The sequence below is a fragment of the Cebidichthys violaceus genome, unplaced genomic scaffold (assembly GCF_023349555.1).
Source record: "Cebidichthys violaceus isolate CVI_PGR_0920_01 unplaced genomic scaffold, fCebVio1.0.p SCAF_9, whole genome shotgun sequence".
Taxonomy (NCBI): Eukaryota; Metazoa; Chordata; class Actinopteri; order Perciformes; family Stichaeidae; genus Cebidichthys; species Cebidichthys violaceus.
The window spans coordinates 14,382,444-14,401,116 of NW_027176975.1; the positions used below are offsets into that span (position 1 = coordinate 14,382,444).

General features: G+C 40.9%; 2 protein-coding genes across 2 annotated transcripts; both read right to left on the minus strand.

Annotated features, from left to right (window-relative positions):
* Positions 1-1,794: 1,794 nt before the first annotated feature.
* On the minus strand, positions 1,795-12,002 carry elmod3 (ELMO/CED-12 domain containing 3). Its single transcript, XM_068703419.1, has 13 exons — positions 11,928-12,002; positions 10,173-10,981; positions 9,346-9,417; positions 9,174-9,248; positions 9,017-9,086; positions 8,599-8,661; positions 8,386-8,474; positions 7,710-7,833; positions 7,459-7,581; positions 7,047-7,177; positions 6,645-6,721; positions 6,417-6,544; positions 1,795-5,787 (listed from the first exon to the last, which is right to left on the minus strand). Exons 2-13 carry the CDS (start codon positions 10,206-10,208, stop codon positions 5,546-5,548), a joined length of 1,230 nt encoding a protein of 409 aa, XP_068559520.1. The 5' UTR covers positions 10,209-10,981; positions 11,928-12,002; the 3' UTR covers positions 1,795-5,545.
* A 1,457-nt stretch (positions 12,003-13,459) lies between these two features.
* On the minus strand, positions 13,460-15,922 carry star (steroidogenic acute regulatory protein). The gene is made up of 7 exons (XM_068703475.1): positions 15,733-15,922; positions 15,387-15,494; positions 15,147-15,277; positions 14,767-14,925; positions 14,434-14,618; positions 14,185-14,278; positions 13,460-14,047 (listed from the first exon to the last, which is right to left on the minus strand). The coding sequence occupies exons 1-7, from the start codon at positions 15,794-15,796 to the stop codon at positions 13,928-13,930; spliced, it is 861 nt and encodes a 286-aa protein (XP_068559576.1). The 5' UTR covers positions 15,797-15,922; the 3' UTR covers positions 13,460-13,927.
* Positions 15,923-18,673: the final 2,751 nt, after the last annotated feature.

An 18,673-nucleotide genomic window follows, 5' to 3' on the forward strand; every position in this document is an offset into this window, starting at 1 on the left:
CTTAAGGCAGTAGTCAGAGTGACTTTTTTAAAAAGAAGCTTGAGTGCATCGTGTCAGAAAAGACAGCATGCATGATCACAAAGAGCAGATGAGCATTCGAGACCTTAAATTATCTTAGATAGGACAACTGTTTACACTTAGTACTTATACATAATTGCAATGCAGACAACAGAAACCAGCACACTTTGCTGACTTTGGTTTCAATGGATATGACATCACTTTTATTTAAGTCTATAAATCCCTTATAGGCAACCTATGCAGAGCATAAGTTTAGGGTCTGTGCACACAGCCTTGAGCTGAGCGTCAGCATCTACTGGGCAGGAAACAATGACATCAGAGAGGGACAGAAAGAGAGGAAGAGAGTTGGGGGAGGGAAGACGAGAGAGAGAGAGAGAGAGAGAGAGAGAGAAAGAAAAGCTCCAGCAGGCTCACTAGGTACAAATGGAAACACATAAAACTCCATCCTGCTCTTTTCTCTTCACTCTCACTAAGCACGTGGACACCCAAACCCTCCCTCAGAATATCTGACACATAACTGATGTCTGTGTATTAGATTATTTACCCTTTAATGGGCTCCTGAGTGATACAATTCCAGTTGTCTTGCATTTGTCCTTTGCTCTCCACTGAAACCATGTGCAAAGAATGCCATGTGCAGACAGCACGGCAAAGTATTAGCAGATATGAAAATCTGAAGATTTCGACAACAGATTAGTGATAAAAAGGTTGGCAAAAATATTTTTTCCACCCTGTGTGTGCTGTGATTCAGCAGGTCCACCACAGCCCAGTCATCTGGCACCGTGGGACTGGAGCCACAAGTCTGATTAAGTGCAGATGTAGAAGTGTGCAGCACCAATTCCTTTGGAGGCATCCCACATTTTTTGACCCAGGACCAAAATCCCCTTTTTCTTAGATCATTGCAAATATTTCAACATTGTACTGCAGTGGCACTGCACTATGGCAACACAAGGAAAGCAAATTTACTAGAATGTCTTTTTAATAGTGCTTCAATGATTTATTCATAATTTGTTTCCCAGATGAAAGAAGTGCAGACTGAAGAGCCTTGGACTGAGACTTTCCAAGATTGTCTACAGTCTGCCAATATTGGTCCTCCACCCTAATGATGAAGCTTGAAACTAAACAACCAAAGGGAAAATAAATAAGGATTAGGTTTAAATTTCACCAGTTAGCTGACACTGCTTTGAAAGCTAAAGCACTGACAAATATTTGGAGGTATGTTGTGATGTGTAAATCACACTTAAATGCATGCCACTGAACAGACTAGTCTTTATTTTGTGTACATGGTGTTTTGTGGTACAATACATAAAACACTACTATAAAACATACTGTAGCACCTGTAGACTAAAAGATGTTCTCTTATAGCTTCAGTCCTTTTAGTTGCAGATCTATTAAAGTGTGCACTCTAGTGGCAGAATTACAGAAAATATATAGATAGCAAACCATATTGTCTTCAAAACTACATCATAATTATACAAAATATTTGACAATTCAAAAAATGTCAGTGTGCAAATTTCAGAGTGAGCTTTTGATATGCATTTTATTTCATAAATAAAAGTTGCTCACAGCTGGAAAAAAGATAAATAAATTGAGTTGAAACAGAAGTTGATTAATCAAAAGAAAATCTGTCTGCAACAATTTTGTTAATCAATAAATCATATTTGTTTAATCTGGCCGAAATGGAAAAATTCGCCGGTTTCAGTTGGAAGACGACACATCCCAGTAAAAGTATTTATTAGAAGGACACAAAGGACTCAATGATTCCACAGAGAAAATACATCAGTTTTTAAACAGCATTTATTTAGCTTTCTCCATACAATACATTTAATGTACAACAGCACATACTGTATTCTGAAATAACTCTCAGTATAAAATAGGGCTTCTACAATCAAGGTACAGTCATAAAATGCTCTGAGGGACATGACGACGACGACGGCAACAGGAAAACACCTTCATATAAAGCGCAGGATATTGAGAGAAGTGATTGTACTTGAAGCAGAACTTCACACCACACCTCTCAGAGCATCCGACATCCTGCAAGAACCTGTTTCTTTTTTTTCTTCTTCTCTTGGTTCTGGTGTCACAACTGAAGAGATTCCAAACGATGATCAACGCATAAGAATATGATCTATTACAACTGCTGAAAATATGACTTTTGGTAATATGAGAGGATAAATTATGTCTAGTTTGGATACTGAATATATACCAACTTCAAAGCATACAACATATGACTGCTTATCAAGTCTATATCTTCACAATCATATTGAACTGTTTGTTTGCGACTGTAGCTGTAAAGACCGGATTGTTTCTGAGTGTTTTCCGGACATCAAACACTTAAAACACAGCAAAAGTATACTGAACCATCACTGAAGCCACAAGAGAACCAGCTTATTTCAAACATGGTAAACATCAGCCAATTATAGATCATCTTAAAAAGGATTTTATCATCTGCAGATGTGTTATCAGAGCGTGTGTGGGCCTATATAGTCTATAAATGTGTCTTTAAATAGAATACACATAACATTGACCAGCTTTTGTGTTAGTTTGCTATTACGTAGTACTTCAGGTGTTGAATATACATTATATAACATGTCCAATTGGTATGAGAGAAGGCCTAGGTACAAGGAAATGAAAAGAGAGTCTGACGGATATCAGGAGAGAGAAAGGAGAGATTTGTCTCAAGTCTTGAGGTAAGCAATGTGTTTCAGTATAATGCCCTATAGACAATCATACAGTTACAATCATTAATTCTCTATATACAAACTTCCTGATTTACATACACTGTACTGCTCCTCAGTTTAAAATTTAATAAAACTAAATGCGAGATCATATCCATGGTGCAATTTTTCTTAGAGGGAGGAGGGGAGTCGGACTTCACGAAGCCTGTTAATGAGGTGGGCGATAATGAACATTATGGCTATTGAAGATGGCCTGTTTCCTCTTGCATACGTCACACATACTATCAAATATCTACAACAGTGCAAATTTTCCTGTTCGATCAAAACACTCGCAAACAATTGGCTAAACTACATCAGCTCATTTTTGAAGTTATATGGTTGAGAATGGAGATGACAAAGTACAACTATATGAGCAGATGTTAAGATGGAAAATGTACTTGCTTGTGTATTCTTTATGTATATATCCATTAGGCCTGCATGTTTTAGGGGGTCACATCAACTCTGTTTACTGCGTTTACATGAATGGAGGAAGTCTACTGTGGCACGGTGTATCAAACGAAAGAAGGAAAGGAAAAAGAAAGAAAGAAAAGGAAACAAAGATAAACCAGCGCTCTACCCCACATGGCTCCACTGGATGTAGGCACCGTTTTAACTGTTACCTTCTTAGAAGACAAGGTTGAGCTCAATAACATGTCAAGCCTATCCCACATCTCTCCAAAACATACGCTGCGCCAACTAAATGTGTGTCTACCGAAGGAGGCTTAATGCAAATACTAAATAAATGTGCTATAGTAGTAACAGTTTGCGCACCAATTGACACTACGGACTGTAACTGAGACATGACATCGACAAGCTTTACGAAGAGGAGGAGGAGGCTATAAGATGCTACAGTACTAGTGCTACCTGAACATGCTACAGATTGAGACTACGACGATGGGAGACGGTTTCACATTAGCACAAAGCAGGAACCAGCTTTGCTGAGGAACTCTATCCATCCCAGGCCACCGAGCCGCTGACTGCAGCTTGTGTCCAGAACCAACATTTGTTTTTGTTTTTTAAAAACCAAAGAATGTGTTCTTTGTTTGGAATAAATCTTGTCCTCAGAAATGTTATGTACCATTTTTAAAATGACAAAAGTACCGTCTTTGCAGCTTGATGGATCAAGTACTTAGTAAAGCTGGCTTATTGTGTGCAGAGGAAAGCACCCCATCTGTAGTCAGTTCCTGTCATACAACACACACACATCCATACAAACACATTTGCTTGCACAAGCGCACAAACCCTGAAGTTAGGAACGATTTCTATCGTCACACAGCACTATCGTTTTGATTATCATTGAGTGAGAGCTGGGATTGCATACTGTACTATACATCTCCTAGGAGAGGCACCCTTCATCAATATCAGCTTATTCATTTCCACACACACACACACACACACACACACACACACACACACACACACACACACACACACACACACACACACACACACACACACACACACACACTTTCAACTGGTCAAATAAAATTACAATCACATGCTTTATAACGGAATGTAGAGAAAGCTCATACCAGACCTTCCACTTTAGCCGGCACCAAGCCGAGCACACAGCCTCTGTTATGAAATGTCTTCTTGGCTTTAACCGCGAAAAGTTAAGAATAGAGGATTTCCTTACATTCTGGTGGAATTTAAAAGTGGAGTCAAAAACCCTTCTCACGGTCACTCAGCCATCAGTTTAACAACAATGTTCTGAACTGCTTTCATGACAACTGTGAAGTTATGACAGCTGTCCCTTCAGAAAGGTCTAAAATAGTTTTTTTTTTTAATTATTTAAAATATATTCCCCCCATTAGTGGGAGCTCTGGACTAAGTCTATCAGACCCACGTGCAACAGCAACAACTGGCTATGCCTCCACACATCTGGACCATTCTTGCACATCTCTCACATGACCAACATTTCATTCGCGCTCTAACAGAGAATGCAGAAGTCATCACACCTTCAAAGCAAGCTGCATTCAAAGCCTATAGTGTGAGATATTTGAGAATCTACTGGTAATGTCGTCTCCCTGCTCAAAGAGTTCTGTAACATCCCTGGGTTTTTCTATCTGCCGCTCTCCACTCGCGCCGAGAGAAAACTTGCTTCATGTTCGCTCTGTAGAATGGCTTGAAAGTGGTTTAGTTCTCTCTTATCGCCATAAATTTAACAGAGCGTTTAACAATATGTATTATGAGCTTTTAGGCTGCTCGTGTGATGGAGCTGTATCTTAGAGCGAGAGGGGACGTCACGCTCCCCCACTCTGCCATGTTAACAGACCCTGATTGAGATCCTCGGGACATTTTGGACTTCTAGGAAGGTAGAGTTTAACCAAGAATTTGACAGCTATCTAATTTTGTCTACTAAATCCACATAAAAGTGCAACAATCACTTTGTGTTTTTGACCTGCATCAGCTCTTTATATTTGACTGTTCTGTGTTCTCCGTTTACAAAAATAAATTAAACATTAATAAAACAAAATGAAACAGAAATCTAAAAGACCCCCAACGCTTTATCTGATCAAAGTGCAGCACCCCAGCGTCAATGGAAGGAGTGGAAGTGTTTGAATAGGTTCAGAAAGCAGGTCTTAGATCAGTGACTGGTGGGGTTTTAGCTCTCTGAGAGTAAGCCACTCACACATACCGTGATAGATGTACTCACAAACAGGATTGCTCTCTCTCTCTCTCTCTCTCTTTTTCTCTCTCTCTCTCTCTCTCTCTCTCTCATACATACATACCCACCCAACCACCCCCCCCCCCCCCACACACACACACACACACACACACGCAAACACGAACGCACTCACACAGAGTCTAGCTTAGATGAGTCTGGCCTCTCCCTCCATGTCTGGCGGAAGTTCACACACTCCTGTGAAGTGCATCTCCTTTCCCTTGCTTCCCTGTCCCGTCCCGGCTCTGGCCCCCAGGCAGGGAGAGGGCTGTTGGGCCTGAGGGTCCGGCGACGTCCCACGGGGGATTCCACCTGCCCGCCTCTCTTTCAGGAAGACCTCTAGTCGGCGCAGCATCTGCTTGGGGTTCTTTTTGGCAAACAACTCCACCTCTGAAGGGTTAGAAAAACACAGAAACTGTGGGACTCACACTGGTATGACAATCTGTGCCTCTGCAGTCTGATTTTGAGTTCACTGCAGAGACACGCGACTCATTTAAAGGACGAGTTTGACATTTTTGAGTATACATGAGAAGATTGATAACACTCACATAACTGTCCATTAAATACCAAGCCAAGCTGTTGTCCCGTTTCCTTTTTTGTACTAGCTGTGAGCTACGCACTATTACAAGCTGCATAGCTTCATATTTAACCGACAGATATAAGAAAGCTATGGGTCTTCTCATTTAACTTTCAGTCTGATTAAATGTGGTTGTTTAACATGTACAGTTAAAAGAATACTCAAGCAATTTAGCGCTCTAACATTGTAGGACTTTTTCATTTCACTCATTCTTCTTATTTGTCAAAACAATGCGACTAGAGGTTCAGGTGTGTTATGCTAGTTCTTATGTAGTCTCGATCTGATAGCACAAAAAAATTATTAGAGACTCGGATACATGCAACTCTTTCACTGGGAATAAAATGCATCTGCAACAGAACGACAGATCTTCTCATTACAAACAAACAAACATCCTTTAAAAAAGTGCCTAGTGATCGTAGAAACCGTACACCACTTTCTTTACCTTTTAGTACAAAGCCAGAGTCAACGATGGTCTTCTGTTGGGTCTTCCACAGTTGGTACAGGTGCAGATACGTGGCGACGTAGAACTCATTCAGCACACCAACCACTTGCTGACGACGATTGCACTCCCTGGCGTGACAGAAGACAACGGTGTGACAAATAGGCAGCGAGCCACATACATAGTCAAAAAGGACGCAATAAAAACAAAAACTGAGGATCAGTGACCTACTTGGACATGGCTTCCTCTCTGAGTACTTGCAGAGCGATGCGGGTCATGTTGATTGACATCACACTGAATGGAAAGTTCTAAACCAGAGAAAATACACAAGGAAACGTCGGTCCACACGTAGTGCTTACAGAGGCTACAGGAGCAAGGCCTGAAACCAGCTCGTTCTGTAGCTGACTTTATTGATCCCTGAGGGGAAATTCTCTTTTTCGCTGTAGTTCCCTTTGCAGGCAGGACAAAGGTCAGGTTCAGCTACAAATGTAGCACGCCTGGAGTGGGAGGTGTTTCAGTGTCTCTGAGGGATTAGTGAAATCTGATTCCAGAATAAAACACATGCATGCACACATTAGCCGAATCTGCTTGCATAGGCAATTGAATTGCAAGCCGGTTGCGCCTCGGTGATACCTGTGTCGGATGTTGTGATAACTTGTAGATGTCTCGAGCCAACGGGAGAGTCTCTGGGTCCATCACAAAGTACAGCGTATGCATCAGTCCTAAGAAACCAGTGCCACGTAGGTCGGTGGCTGGGTCTGTACCTGCAGCAACAGAAAACAAAACAACACATTGAGTCATGATGTTTCCTTGTTATAAATACCGTCAATTATTTTGGATATATAACCGTCTTTTCTAAAATAAATATTATAGCATCACACAGAGGCTTCAGAACTATCAGAATCATAACATTCCTTAACAATTAAAAAGCAATTACATTGTGAAATTAAAGAGCAGTTCACTAGCAAGATTAATGTAATGTGACCATCAACAGACTTGGACCGCTGTATCCACAGCGAAGGAGCGAACAGAGTACGTCTCTCACCCTGAAAACCGATGTTTTCCCAGTGCGCCCCAAAGCGAGGACAGTCCAGCCTGCTGCCAATCAGCCTCTTGTAAATGGTCTGGAGGACACGCATGTGGACCGCTTGGCTGTTGTCCACATGGCCTATAAAAAACACACACACACAAAAATATGCAGGAGTGAAAATCAGTGGTTTATTGGATGCACTCGTAAATTTGACACATGGCGGGGATGATTACACAAACAAGCCCAGAAAACACACACACACTCACACTGTGCGATGGCAAATACCAAATCCCTCTCCTCCAGGAGTTCCCTGTGCAGCCGCGGAGGTCCGAAGAGGAAATGTGTGATCGCTGCCAGACCTGTCCTGCGAACGGTTGGCTGGATGTTCTTCTACACATGGGGGTAGGAGCAGAAATACAATACCGCTTAAAAACTATAGTTAGCACTATCAGTACATGTTCCAAAAGTAATCCACTTAATACTTATGTAAATATTTGTATCATAATGGCTAGACAAGAGAATTGCAATTTAATTTTACTAAAATAATTATACATGTATATCACTCTCATATATACACACACACACACACACACACACACACACACACACACACACACACACACACACACACACACACACACACTTCTTTATTTCCCTTACTGACAAGTGATGCATGTGAGACAGGTCTTTATTTCATATTTATTTCAAAATTACATTATTTTTAATTTGCTGTTGCTTTAAGAAGCTTTAAGAAAATGATTCCCTTTCCATCCCTGGGAATCTTTTACTGTGACAAACTCAAAGTCTGCAAATAGCAAAACAATGTGGTGGAAATATACATTTTGTTGAATTTAGCCTTTATTTGTTCTTACAAACTGCTACTTCTGCTATTATTTGAGAGCTTTATTGAAATATAATTTGGGGATAAGTAGTGTTCCTTACCATCAAGTCCCCAAGGTCTGTGGTCTGGAAGTACTGCAGGGCTTCATTGAAGGAGATGAGTGGAGTTGGGTTTGAGTCCTCAGTGATAGCTGGAGGATATCACATACAACGTTAATCTTTTGGAACAGCAACATAAAGGCAAAAATAAAATAAAATTCAACAAAGCAGTCAGTATCTTAACGCAAACAGGTGATACAGCAAGATGTATCTGACCTGGTTGGACGTTCTCCAGAGCCTCCCACTCTTCTCTGGCCTTTTCCAACTCCACATTTTCCTCTGCAGAGATAATACAAAAACAAATAATGTAAGACGTAAAGCTAAAACACCCAACTGTGTCAAACACCAGGAGCACAGATGGGTGATGAGTATCTTCTCAGCCAATGGGCTATGGTGCGATGGTTGACACCCATCCAATTCATTCTCAGTCATAAATCCTTCCTCTCGAACAGACCTGCATCACTCAGAGTGTGCCACTGAGACCCTGTGCTTCCTCCAAGCAGGCAACCTGCACTTCTGAGGGCGGTTTTTACCTGCAGCAGCTGCCTGGTATCTAGGATACACTGTCTCACATTCCGGTGGGAAGAGGATGCGAGACAAAGGGGAGGTTGTGTGAAGAGTATGTGTGTATTACCTGCAGGTTTAGGCTGGTCCCCTCCGGCTGCCAGGTTCTGCAGAAGACCATTCTGCTTCAGTGCTGAAATCTGGACAATTACCAAATAATGGATTACCTTACGTTCAAGGTGGGACATGCTGGTTGCAGTGCGATGCTGAGAATGAAGTTTAATTACCGGCAGGGATCTGAGTGATGCATTGCCGTTGGTATGGTCTTTGACACTGTGACTAATTATCAGTCCGTTCATGACCTGTGAAGACAAAAGTTTGAATTGTCAGTTAAGAAATAAAAGACTTGCAAAGAAAAACAAAATTGCAATGGATCAATGAAAAGTTATTTTTGCTCACAGGCTTATGGTTGGAGTGTCCATTGGTGATATCCTCTAATGCTTTACATTCACGGGACAAACCATTCAGGCCCTAAGAGGAGGCCAGCAACACAGAGCAGATGCTTCAGACATACAAGGTAAAAGTAGCACAGCTTTCACTGCTCTTAAGACAAGCAATTCATTATCATGGCATGCTTCTATATTATATTTTATTTTTGTAGCTCTGACGTCCCTGTAATCTCTGTTTAGTGAAAAACATTTTGTACAACAAGCCAAATTAAATCTCAGAGCTATCTCATAAGTTGAACACTTATTCTGTCTTATTCGGATGCATCTTGTGTTGGTAGATCCGGTAGTTTGAGGGTACACTTCCTTTGAGGAAAACTGAAAACTGTCCCTGCCCTGTTACTGTCCCAGCCAGACAGGGGACATACTTATCCGACTGTTTACAAAAAAAGCAGTACACAAGGATAGAGACCAGGGAGCAATAAGTAATGTTATGGCTAGAAAACCAAGCTGGGGATAAGGGGAATGCCTTGTCAGCAAGCCAGACCAGAGATTACACCTAAACAACTTTCAACCTTAGGCCTTCATTTTCACACGTGACAGAACTGCTTAAACAAATGAGCTCTTAATTCTTTATTAAACAGTGTGGTCCAGGAAAGGAACATTTATCCCTGAGGGTCAATAATCAATATGGCAACAGGTAGCACCTTCTTCCATTCTGTCGACCAACACAGCAGGTGTTGCTTTATGTTTTAATGGTGTTAAGTTGCTGTAAACAAAAACACTGGAATGATATTAAACAGTTACAAATTTTGAGAACAAAAGGTGAAATAATATTACCTCAGTGTGGGTTGTGACATCAATGCCTTCTTCCATTGCATATGAGTTATGTGTGTTGGCTGACGAGCGTGTTCCAGATCCTGGCCTCTAAAGGCTTCTGTAGTCATGGACTGAGATGGGCTGAGGATCTGATGCAAGGACCACCATGGTTTCTGTAGTGCACATTAGTAGTGACAGCAAATATCTATGCTTTTCTCCTCAAATGTCCAGTTACAAGTATGATTTACCAAAGCTATAACTTGCAGAAGAAATCCATATTGTGCACATCATATTATTCTCCTTTTCTGCGTTACAGCGACGATTGTGCGGTTGAGATGGCAGCTCGGTTTTATTATCTACTATAAAGTCCAACCTTGAGTGTGTACACTGACAGGAATGCGCAGGTATCGGTCTACAAGAGCTGACACGAGGAAATGGCTATCCATCAATGCACGACGTTTCTGGAAACCTGCCTCCTTCCTCTTCTCCGCAGATGTGTTTGGCCAGCGGGTTCACTCCTCAGCCCCATCAGACGTACACAGACGCTGGATAATGACATTGCTTTTCAGGGCTGGGCTCTCCCTGTCCGAGACACTTCATTTCTTTGGCACTCAAGACAAATCTAGTACGCACCGAGAGGTTTACGAGCACAGCTGCGGTTTAATTCACTTTGAAACAGAGCTGTGTTATGTCTTCAGCCTCACATGAAACAGCAGCACATGTCCAAAGTAAAAAGTGAAGGTGTCCAGTGAGATGTGGGTCATGGATAGAGTTCTGGTATGGTCAGAGTCCTGAGGAGGGGCGGTCATATGTACAGAATATCTGGAAAACTAGAACAAAAAGAACAATTGAAATACACAAACATTTACAATACTTAAATACATATTTGAGGTAGTTGTACTTGAATTTACTTAACATTTATTTTACAGCTATACAAGTTATTTTACAAATTAAGATTTTACATATACAACATATAAAGAGCTCATGTATTGCTAATTGCACATAAATCACAATTAAATAATGCAAAAGTATATGACTCAGAGGGGTAGCAATTTTCTGCATTGAGTACTTTTATTTTTCATTCTTTGGATATTTCACTTGTGTCATTTTTAAGGCATGGCTTTTACTTGTAATGTTGTTTCTTTACAGAATGGCATTACTATTTATATAAGTAATCTATTACTTCCTCCACTACTGTCTAAATGCCTGATATGTGTAACTAAGGTGTCAAAATAAATCACTGCAGATTTAAATGCACTGTGTCAAAAAAAAAAAATCTCAAAAATGTCTCGAGTAAGTCCATCTTTGTGAGATGACAAGTTTGCTTTGACAGCTAACGGTACAGTAGCAACGTAGCAACATTATCTGTAGCAACCAACAAGCTAGCAATATGTCAGCTAGCAATATGTCAGCTAGCAACCCGCAGGCACACAGACGCAGCTACAGCTTCTCCTCAAACAGACAATGCGTTACTTACTTAGGTTGCATGCAAAGCCAGCCAGAAATTGCCGCAAACAGCTTTAACAGTTTGTGTCATGAATATGAAGTGCAATGAAGCAGTCGAGACCTAACAGCTATCACAAGAAAAAGCCAGCTGTCAGGCTAACTAACGGGCTAGCTGTAGCTCTATTGAACTGTAACGGGGATGGACTCCCGACAGCACCAAACGGATTAACCTGCTTTTGTTTAAAAGGTATATTTAAAAAAACGCTACAAAACATTGCGTGCTGTGACCTGTCCGAATATATTATGCGATATGAAGCATTTCAAAAGTACCTCAGTTTCTGACTGTTTCTCCCTCCAATCTCAGCTTCCCTTCCCCCGTCCAGTGGCCACGGTAATTTCTAGTGCATCATGGGAATTGTGGTTCCCTGTCGGACTGTAGCTTCATTACGTCATTGCTCCCGCTCTCTCTCTTTCTCGCCGATATTATGGGCTCAGAGAACCTCCTTTTCTATCTATACCTCCCTTCAACACAGCTACTGTTCTTTGCTTAAAATGAAGAGCTTAATTTTCTTTCTTTCTCATGAGTATGTTAATATTTAAAGGCCTATAAAACAAAGATTTTAAGACGATATTTGGAGTTGTTTTTCAGTCAAAGACACATGAAAAGTGGATGAAACAATAAATATAGATTTTATGAGGGCTGTTCTCAGTAACAGGGATTCAATATGACTGATAAATAGCTTGTTTTGTATTCCTGTGCTTATTACACTGCATTGGATAATTTTCCCTCCCCTATCCCAGAATTTCTCTGCTACTTGCGTTACACAAATAATAGAACAAGATCTCCAAGTCACAACAACTCTGCTCACATCTGCTAATGTTAAATATTTTAAGGATTTCAAGCAGATGTCAATTATTACCCTCTGGGACATTCTTCCAAGAAAAATATGTTTGTTTTGCATTGCGCAAGGCAGTCCTTGGAACTATGCTGCTGAAGTTTGTTTTATTTGGAGGAGAATGAAGGCAGGACCAACCAAAATGTGCATTTGTCGAAGGCCTAAATTCTCAAAATGATTATGAAATGGGCTAACACAGCTCACCCTTTATTTCACCTCAGAAGCTTCCTTTAGGCTTCAGTCTTGTCTAGTCTTAGTATGTCACAATTGAATAATTGTGCAGTAGTGATGGTGAATATCTTGCAGCCAACTTAATCATGTGAGACAGAAAGTGAGACCTCTACTCTTAAACTTAGTCCTGGCCCCTGTAGTCTGCACTACATCCCAAGAAAGTGAGTTGTTATATCTTGGATCGACACACAAAATAGGAAAAAATGTTACACAACTGGTAAAAATGGAGGACAGATTTCCTGTTTGTGGTGAAATTCACCGTTACTTGATCTTGTGGAATGTGCTGCTGGCTCACGCTGAACTGCACGCTGCTGGGCTCCACACACATCCGAATGGCCAAACACCTGCTCATTCTGGCAGACTGTCAGGCTGAAAACCCATCAAGGAACAGGGAAACATTTTTTAATGAACTACATTTCTCATGGCTTAAAAAAGAGCCTTTAAATCCATCCATCTCCTCCCTGTCAAATGATTGTGCAATTGCTGTGTAAATTCCAAGATGAGTTCTTGGCTTTCAGTTTTGCTTTTTTGGTATTTTTTTTCTTTTCTTCTTATGGTGGTAGAATCTCTGCTATTCAAAGTCTGTGTGACCAGGTATATGTGTGGACTATGTTTTTATTCTTAAGCACGACCAATGAAATGTTTTATGAGCTTTTATTCAGGAAAGGGCAGAGTAATCATTCTCCAAATTGCTTTTCCAACAGCATAATAAAAGCATAAAAACATAAATACCAATGACTTTGCAATAGTTTATTCACTTGGCAGTCATTGTAATGTAATGCATCTGCGCAGCATCAATAAATAAAACACTGAAATAAAAGTGCAGTTTTACAGTAGAGGGAGCAACAATAACTAGTGTGTTATCAGAAGGAAATGTATAGTTTGGTATGCGTTTTACCGCTCACACTGACTCAATGTGTCTGCTAAGGTAGAGTGGAGGGATATGAAGCAATGTATCAGAAATCAAAATCTCATGACAGATTTTCTATTAAGAGGGGAAAGAAAAACACACATTTGCCAATTGAAACCAACATCTGTGCTCAGATTTTTCTAAGATCTCAGACAAGCATCATCTTCATCTGATCTCCTTAATACACTCTGGATTTTTGTATTGTTTCAGCAGTTATAAGCTGACGTTTGATTTTTTTAATGAGCACAGTTTGCTTCTCTGCCACTGTTCAGCACATTGTGCCAAAGCCCAAGTCAGCAGGCATGAGCCATCTCCATAGAAACATTATTGGCCATCCTTTGCCGGAGGTGGTTGGCAAAGTCCACCTGAGTCTGAGAGAGCACTTTGTTTATGATCGTCTTTGGGATCCAGCCCTGCAGACGACACAGAAAAAGACAATGTTAGATTGTATAACATGATGATTAGACACTTTACATAGTTTTACTTTTAGTTCTTGAATACATTTCAATACGGATCAGTGTGGTTACTGTGGGAAATAAAAGTCACATACCTTTAGATCTATGCTTAGTAACCAGGTGAACTTGGTCTTATTTGGGTCTTCGGCACATGGCTTCATGACTATACAGGTAGGGCCATTCTCCGCCCTGAAAAATGAAAAGATCAATGTACAACATCAGTTTAAACTGCATGAGATATTCTCATCCATCCATTGCACATAAAATAGTCTATTTACTCTTAAGATAAATGCTTGCACGTATCACAACAAGTACATTATTTTCCCCCTCAGGTGAGAGCTCACCTCACCACACCCCTCTGCTCAGGCATTTTCGTGTGCTGAGTTGACATTCCTGCCAGGAAGCAGGTGGAGCCACGGCGCTTGGCACAGCGGACGCTGACAAAGTCCCTCGGCCCCACCACATTACCGGGTGTCCCTGCAGAAACCTCATGGGTAACCATTGTGTCCTGGCCGATCTTTTGAAGGATCTGTGGGATCCCATTGTGAAAATCTATCAGTGTTCTTGGATTGATATGCAGTATGTCTCGTTGTGAATTGTGAAACTTCATTTTAGGTAGCAGAATCTAAAGGGGATCCCTGTTCATATCCCAACCCCTGGGGCGGCCTCTCTCTTACCTTAACCTGTTTGACGTTAGGGTTCCACTCCCCCATTTGCTCCATGTTTCCCACCAACTCCTCGTAAAGATTGTCAGAGTGTTGCTCCAACATCACCTCCAGCTTGAACACCTTCCCAATATCAGGCAACACCTTACTCAAGACTTTGTCTCCATTTGCCTGAGGAGTTGTGTAAAGAAGTAATGGAAGGGCTCACATATTTTCATTCATATTTGAAAACATCTACAGTGGATAGTGTCACATTATCTATTCTCATCACCAGAACGTTCACTCTTAAGAGCCACACCTTTAATCACAACATGACAACTGCTGTACTGTTTTAATTTATAAATACTTAGTGAAATATTCTTCTATTCTGTGTGCCTGGCCTCAATACTCACGGCTACAGTTTCAATGGTCCAGCCGTCTTGTTCGCTGAGGATGCTGATGGCTTTCTGCAGTGCATCCTCACCTTGCTTCAAGTAAGACATCTCCTCCTCATTGTACCCCTCCTCTTCTTCAATCCGAGAACCTTGGCAGTAAAATGTGTCTGTCAACTTCCACTATTATGTTTCTGTATTTTTAAGTCTGATACTCAATGGCAGCATTATTTCTATCTGTCTCGACATTTAACAACTCACTAAGGAGAGAGCTTCGTCGGCGGACCTGGCTGATCCAGTTACTGGGGCCCGGACCTGCCAGTCTGTTCAGCTCATGGTGAATGGCCTCAATGGCATTCTTCCTTAAACCTGTTGAGGCAGAGGGAAGAAATACACAGTTTCTACCATTTTAAATCCATTGATTGCAAATTCTGTATATGAAAAGGAAGACAATCACAAGAACAGAAGATACAAAATTTAAGTTTTAGCTTTATTCTTCCTTCATTTTTGTCATTCAGCCACACTGACCCTCGGCTCTATGCAGAACTCATAAATTTAAAAACGCAAGATTGCTCAATGTCAGTCTAAATAGGACTGTCTCACTCACCTGTCATGTTCCTTGTATGCCGATATGAGATGCCAGCAAACAGTTTGAAGGTTGCAGGCAGCATTTTCTGTTATATGAGTTTGTTGTAGCTTTAAGAGAACTAGAAAAGTGTAAAAGCAAGTAGAGCACAAAGGTTAAATATTTGGCTGAGCTGTAAAACTTCTTGAAAGATGTGAACCGATGGCTGAGAGTTCTGTAGCGAAGACTTGGATTTCTAACTGTGGAGGTTTGAAAGTGTCTGAATATATAACAGCAGTACCCACAAGGCCGCCGGGCTATCACTACGTAGATAAACACACACACACACACACACACACACACACACACATCCCCTCACTGGCCATGTCGCCAAGGTTGTGTGGCGGACACGACGAGCATGTCTCAGACTCTCACAAACACTGTGTCAGATAACGTCCGGTGCCCACTACATTGCTCACACACACACACACACACACACACACACACACACACACACACACACACACACACACACACACGCACACACATTCACAAACATTCCCATACCAGTGGGTGATATAGGAGAGACAACCTCTCTTCAGTGATGAACGTACCTAAAAGAGAGGTCAGTGGGAGGGACCCTGAGTGACTCATCCATCCCTTAATGGTCCATTACAGCTTAATTTGGAATTTGAAGGCAAAAAATGAAATTCAGTTTGGCTTGTTTCTTCTTTGTTATGATTGATATCTGAGTTAGAAGCATATCTCTGGTATAATTTTCGCTGAGCGGAAATGACCAGCCATTATCCTAATGTTCTGTTTGTTGTCATTGAGACTTAAGGCTCTCTTTAACAACTCAAAAAACTTACTCAACACTGTTTTATCACATCTATACTTAAAAAATGTTTCTTGATTTTATGAGAATTGCTTATAAACATGATTTTAAACTGATGACATGGTTAAAAAGTACTATATATATGCAGTGTATACATATCAGTAACTGGTGTTGACAGTACTGTAATTTTGGATTTCTGTTACTGGAGTTTTTATATAGTTTGTTCATATCAAGTCTAACAGGAAGTCTAATTGACCCCAAACATAATAACTTTATAATAATAATAACTTTATTTATATAGCACCTTTAAAATCTGAATTTACAAAGTGCTTTGTACAGCAACAACAACAACAGGAAGCTCAACAGTGAGGCCCAACAAAGCACGACAACTAAGGTAAGACTTAAAAGGAACAGGGAGCCAGTGAAGAGAAGCCAGGATTGTGGTGATGTAATGTCTTCTATTAAAACCAGTGAGAAGCCGAGCTGCTGCCTTCTGAACTTGGAGGCAAGAGGGTGACTTTTGGTTGATGCCAGAGAGAAGAGAGTTACTGTAATCGAGTCTTGAAAAGATGAATGTATGAATTACTTTTTCCAGGTCAGGGTGAGAGAGAATTGATTTGATTTTGAAGATTGTTCTAATTTGAAGGAAACAGGACTGGACAACTTTTGTGATTTGTGGTTTGAAGCTTGAATCTGAATCAAATACTACTCATAAGTTTCTGGCAGTGGACTTTATTTTAACGGACAAGGGGGTAAGGACACTTTTAATGGGACTGATAAGGTTTGGGGGACAAAATAATATGATTTCTGATTTTGAATTATTGAGTTGAAGAAAATGTTGTGCCATCCAACACTTGCTATCATTAAGACACTCTAAAATAGCAGTTAGACTTCTTCGGTCATCAGCTCTCAATGGAAGGTATATCTGTGTGTCGTCTACGTAGCAATGAAAAGAGACATTATGACGTTGGATGATTTGATCTAGTGGGAGCATGTACAGTTGTGGTCAAAAGTTTACATACACTTGTAAAGAACATAATGTCATGGCTCTCTTGAGTTTCCAGTTATTTCTACAACTCTGATTTTTCTCTGATAGAGTGATTGGAACAGATACTTCTTTGTCACAAAAAACATTCATGAAGTTTGGTTCTTTCATGACTTTATTATGGGTTAACAGAAAAAGTGATCAAATCTGCTGGGTCAAAAATATACATACAGCAGTGCTAATATTTGGTTACATGTCCCTTGGCCATTTTCACTTCAATTAGGCGCTTTTGGTATCCATCCACAAGCTTCTGGCAAGCTTCTCGTTGAATCTTTGACCACTCCTCTTGACAGAATTGGTGCAGTTCAGTTAAATTTGATAGCTTTCTGACATGGACTTGTTTCTTCAGCATTGTCCACATGTTCTCAATGGGATTTAAGTCAGGACTTTGGGAAGGCCATTCTAAAACCCTAATTTTAGCCTGATTTAGCCATTCCATTACCACTGTTGATGTGTGTTTGGGGTCATTGTCCTGTTGGAACACCCAACTGCGCCCGAGACCCAACCTTCGGGCTGATGATTTTAGGTTATCTTGAAGAATTTGAAGGTAATCCTCCTTCTTCATTATCCCATTTACTCTCTGTAAAGCACCAGTTCCATTGGCAGCAAAACAGCCCCACAGCATAATACTACCACCACCGTGCTTGACAGTAGGCATGTTGTTCTTGGGGTTAAAGGCCTCACCTTTTCTCCTCCAAACATATTGCTGGGCATTGTGGCCAAACAGCTCGATTTTTGTTTCGTCTGACACAGAACTTTCCTCCAGAAGGTCTTATCTTTGTCCACGTGATCAGCAGCAAACTTCAGTCGAGCCTTAAGGTGCCGCTTTTGGAGCAAGGGCTTCCTTCTTGCACGGCAGCCTCTCAGTCCATGGAGATGCAAAACACGCTTGACTGTGGACACTGACACCTGTGTTCCAGCAGCTTCTAATTCTTGGCAGATCTGCTTTTTGGTGGTTCTCTGTTGACTCTTCACCCTCCTGACCAATTTTCTCTCAGCAGCAGGTGATAGCTTGCGTTTTCTTCCTGATCGTGGCAGTGACAAAACAGTGCCATGCACTTTATACTTACAAACAATTGTTTGCACTGTTGCTCTTGGGACCT

Excerpts from the sequence above, each read along its gene's own strand:
- star (XM_068703475.1), bottom strand. The coding sequence starts at position 15,796 with ATGCTGCCTGCAACCTTCAAACTGTTTGCTGGCATCTCATATCGGCAT. Across the intron at positions 15,495-15,732 it reads GCATACAAGGAACATGACAG|GTTTAAGGAAGAATGCCATT; the intron begins GTGAGTGAGACA and ends CTGCCTCAACAG. Across the intron at positions 14,619-14,766 it reads CTAACGTCAAACAGGTTAAG|ATCCTTCAAAAGATCGGCCA; the intron begins GTAAGAGAGAGG and ends GGGATCCCACAG.
- elmod3 (XM_068703419.1), bottom strand. The coding sequence starts at position 10,208 with ATGGAAGAAGGCATTGATGTCACAACCCACACTGAG. Across the intron at positions 9,087-9,173 it reads CATCACTCAGATCCCTGCCG|ATTTCAGCACTGAAGCAGAA; the intron begins GTAATTAAACTT and ends GTAATTGTCCAG. Across the intron at positions 5,788-6,416 it reads CTCTGGCTTTGTACTAAAAG|AGGTGGAGTTGTTTGCCAAA; the intron begins GTAAAGAAAGTG and ends CTAACCCTTCAG.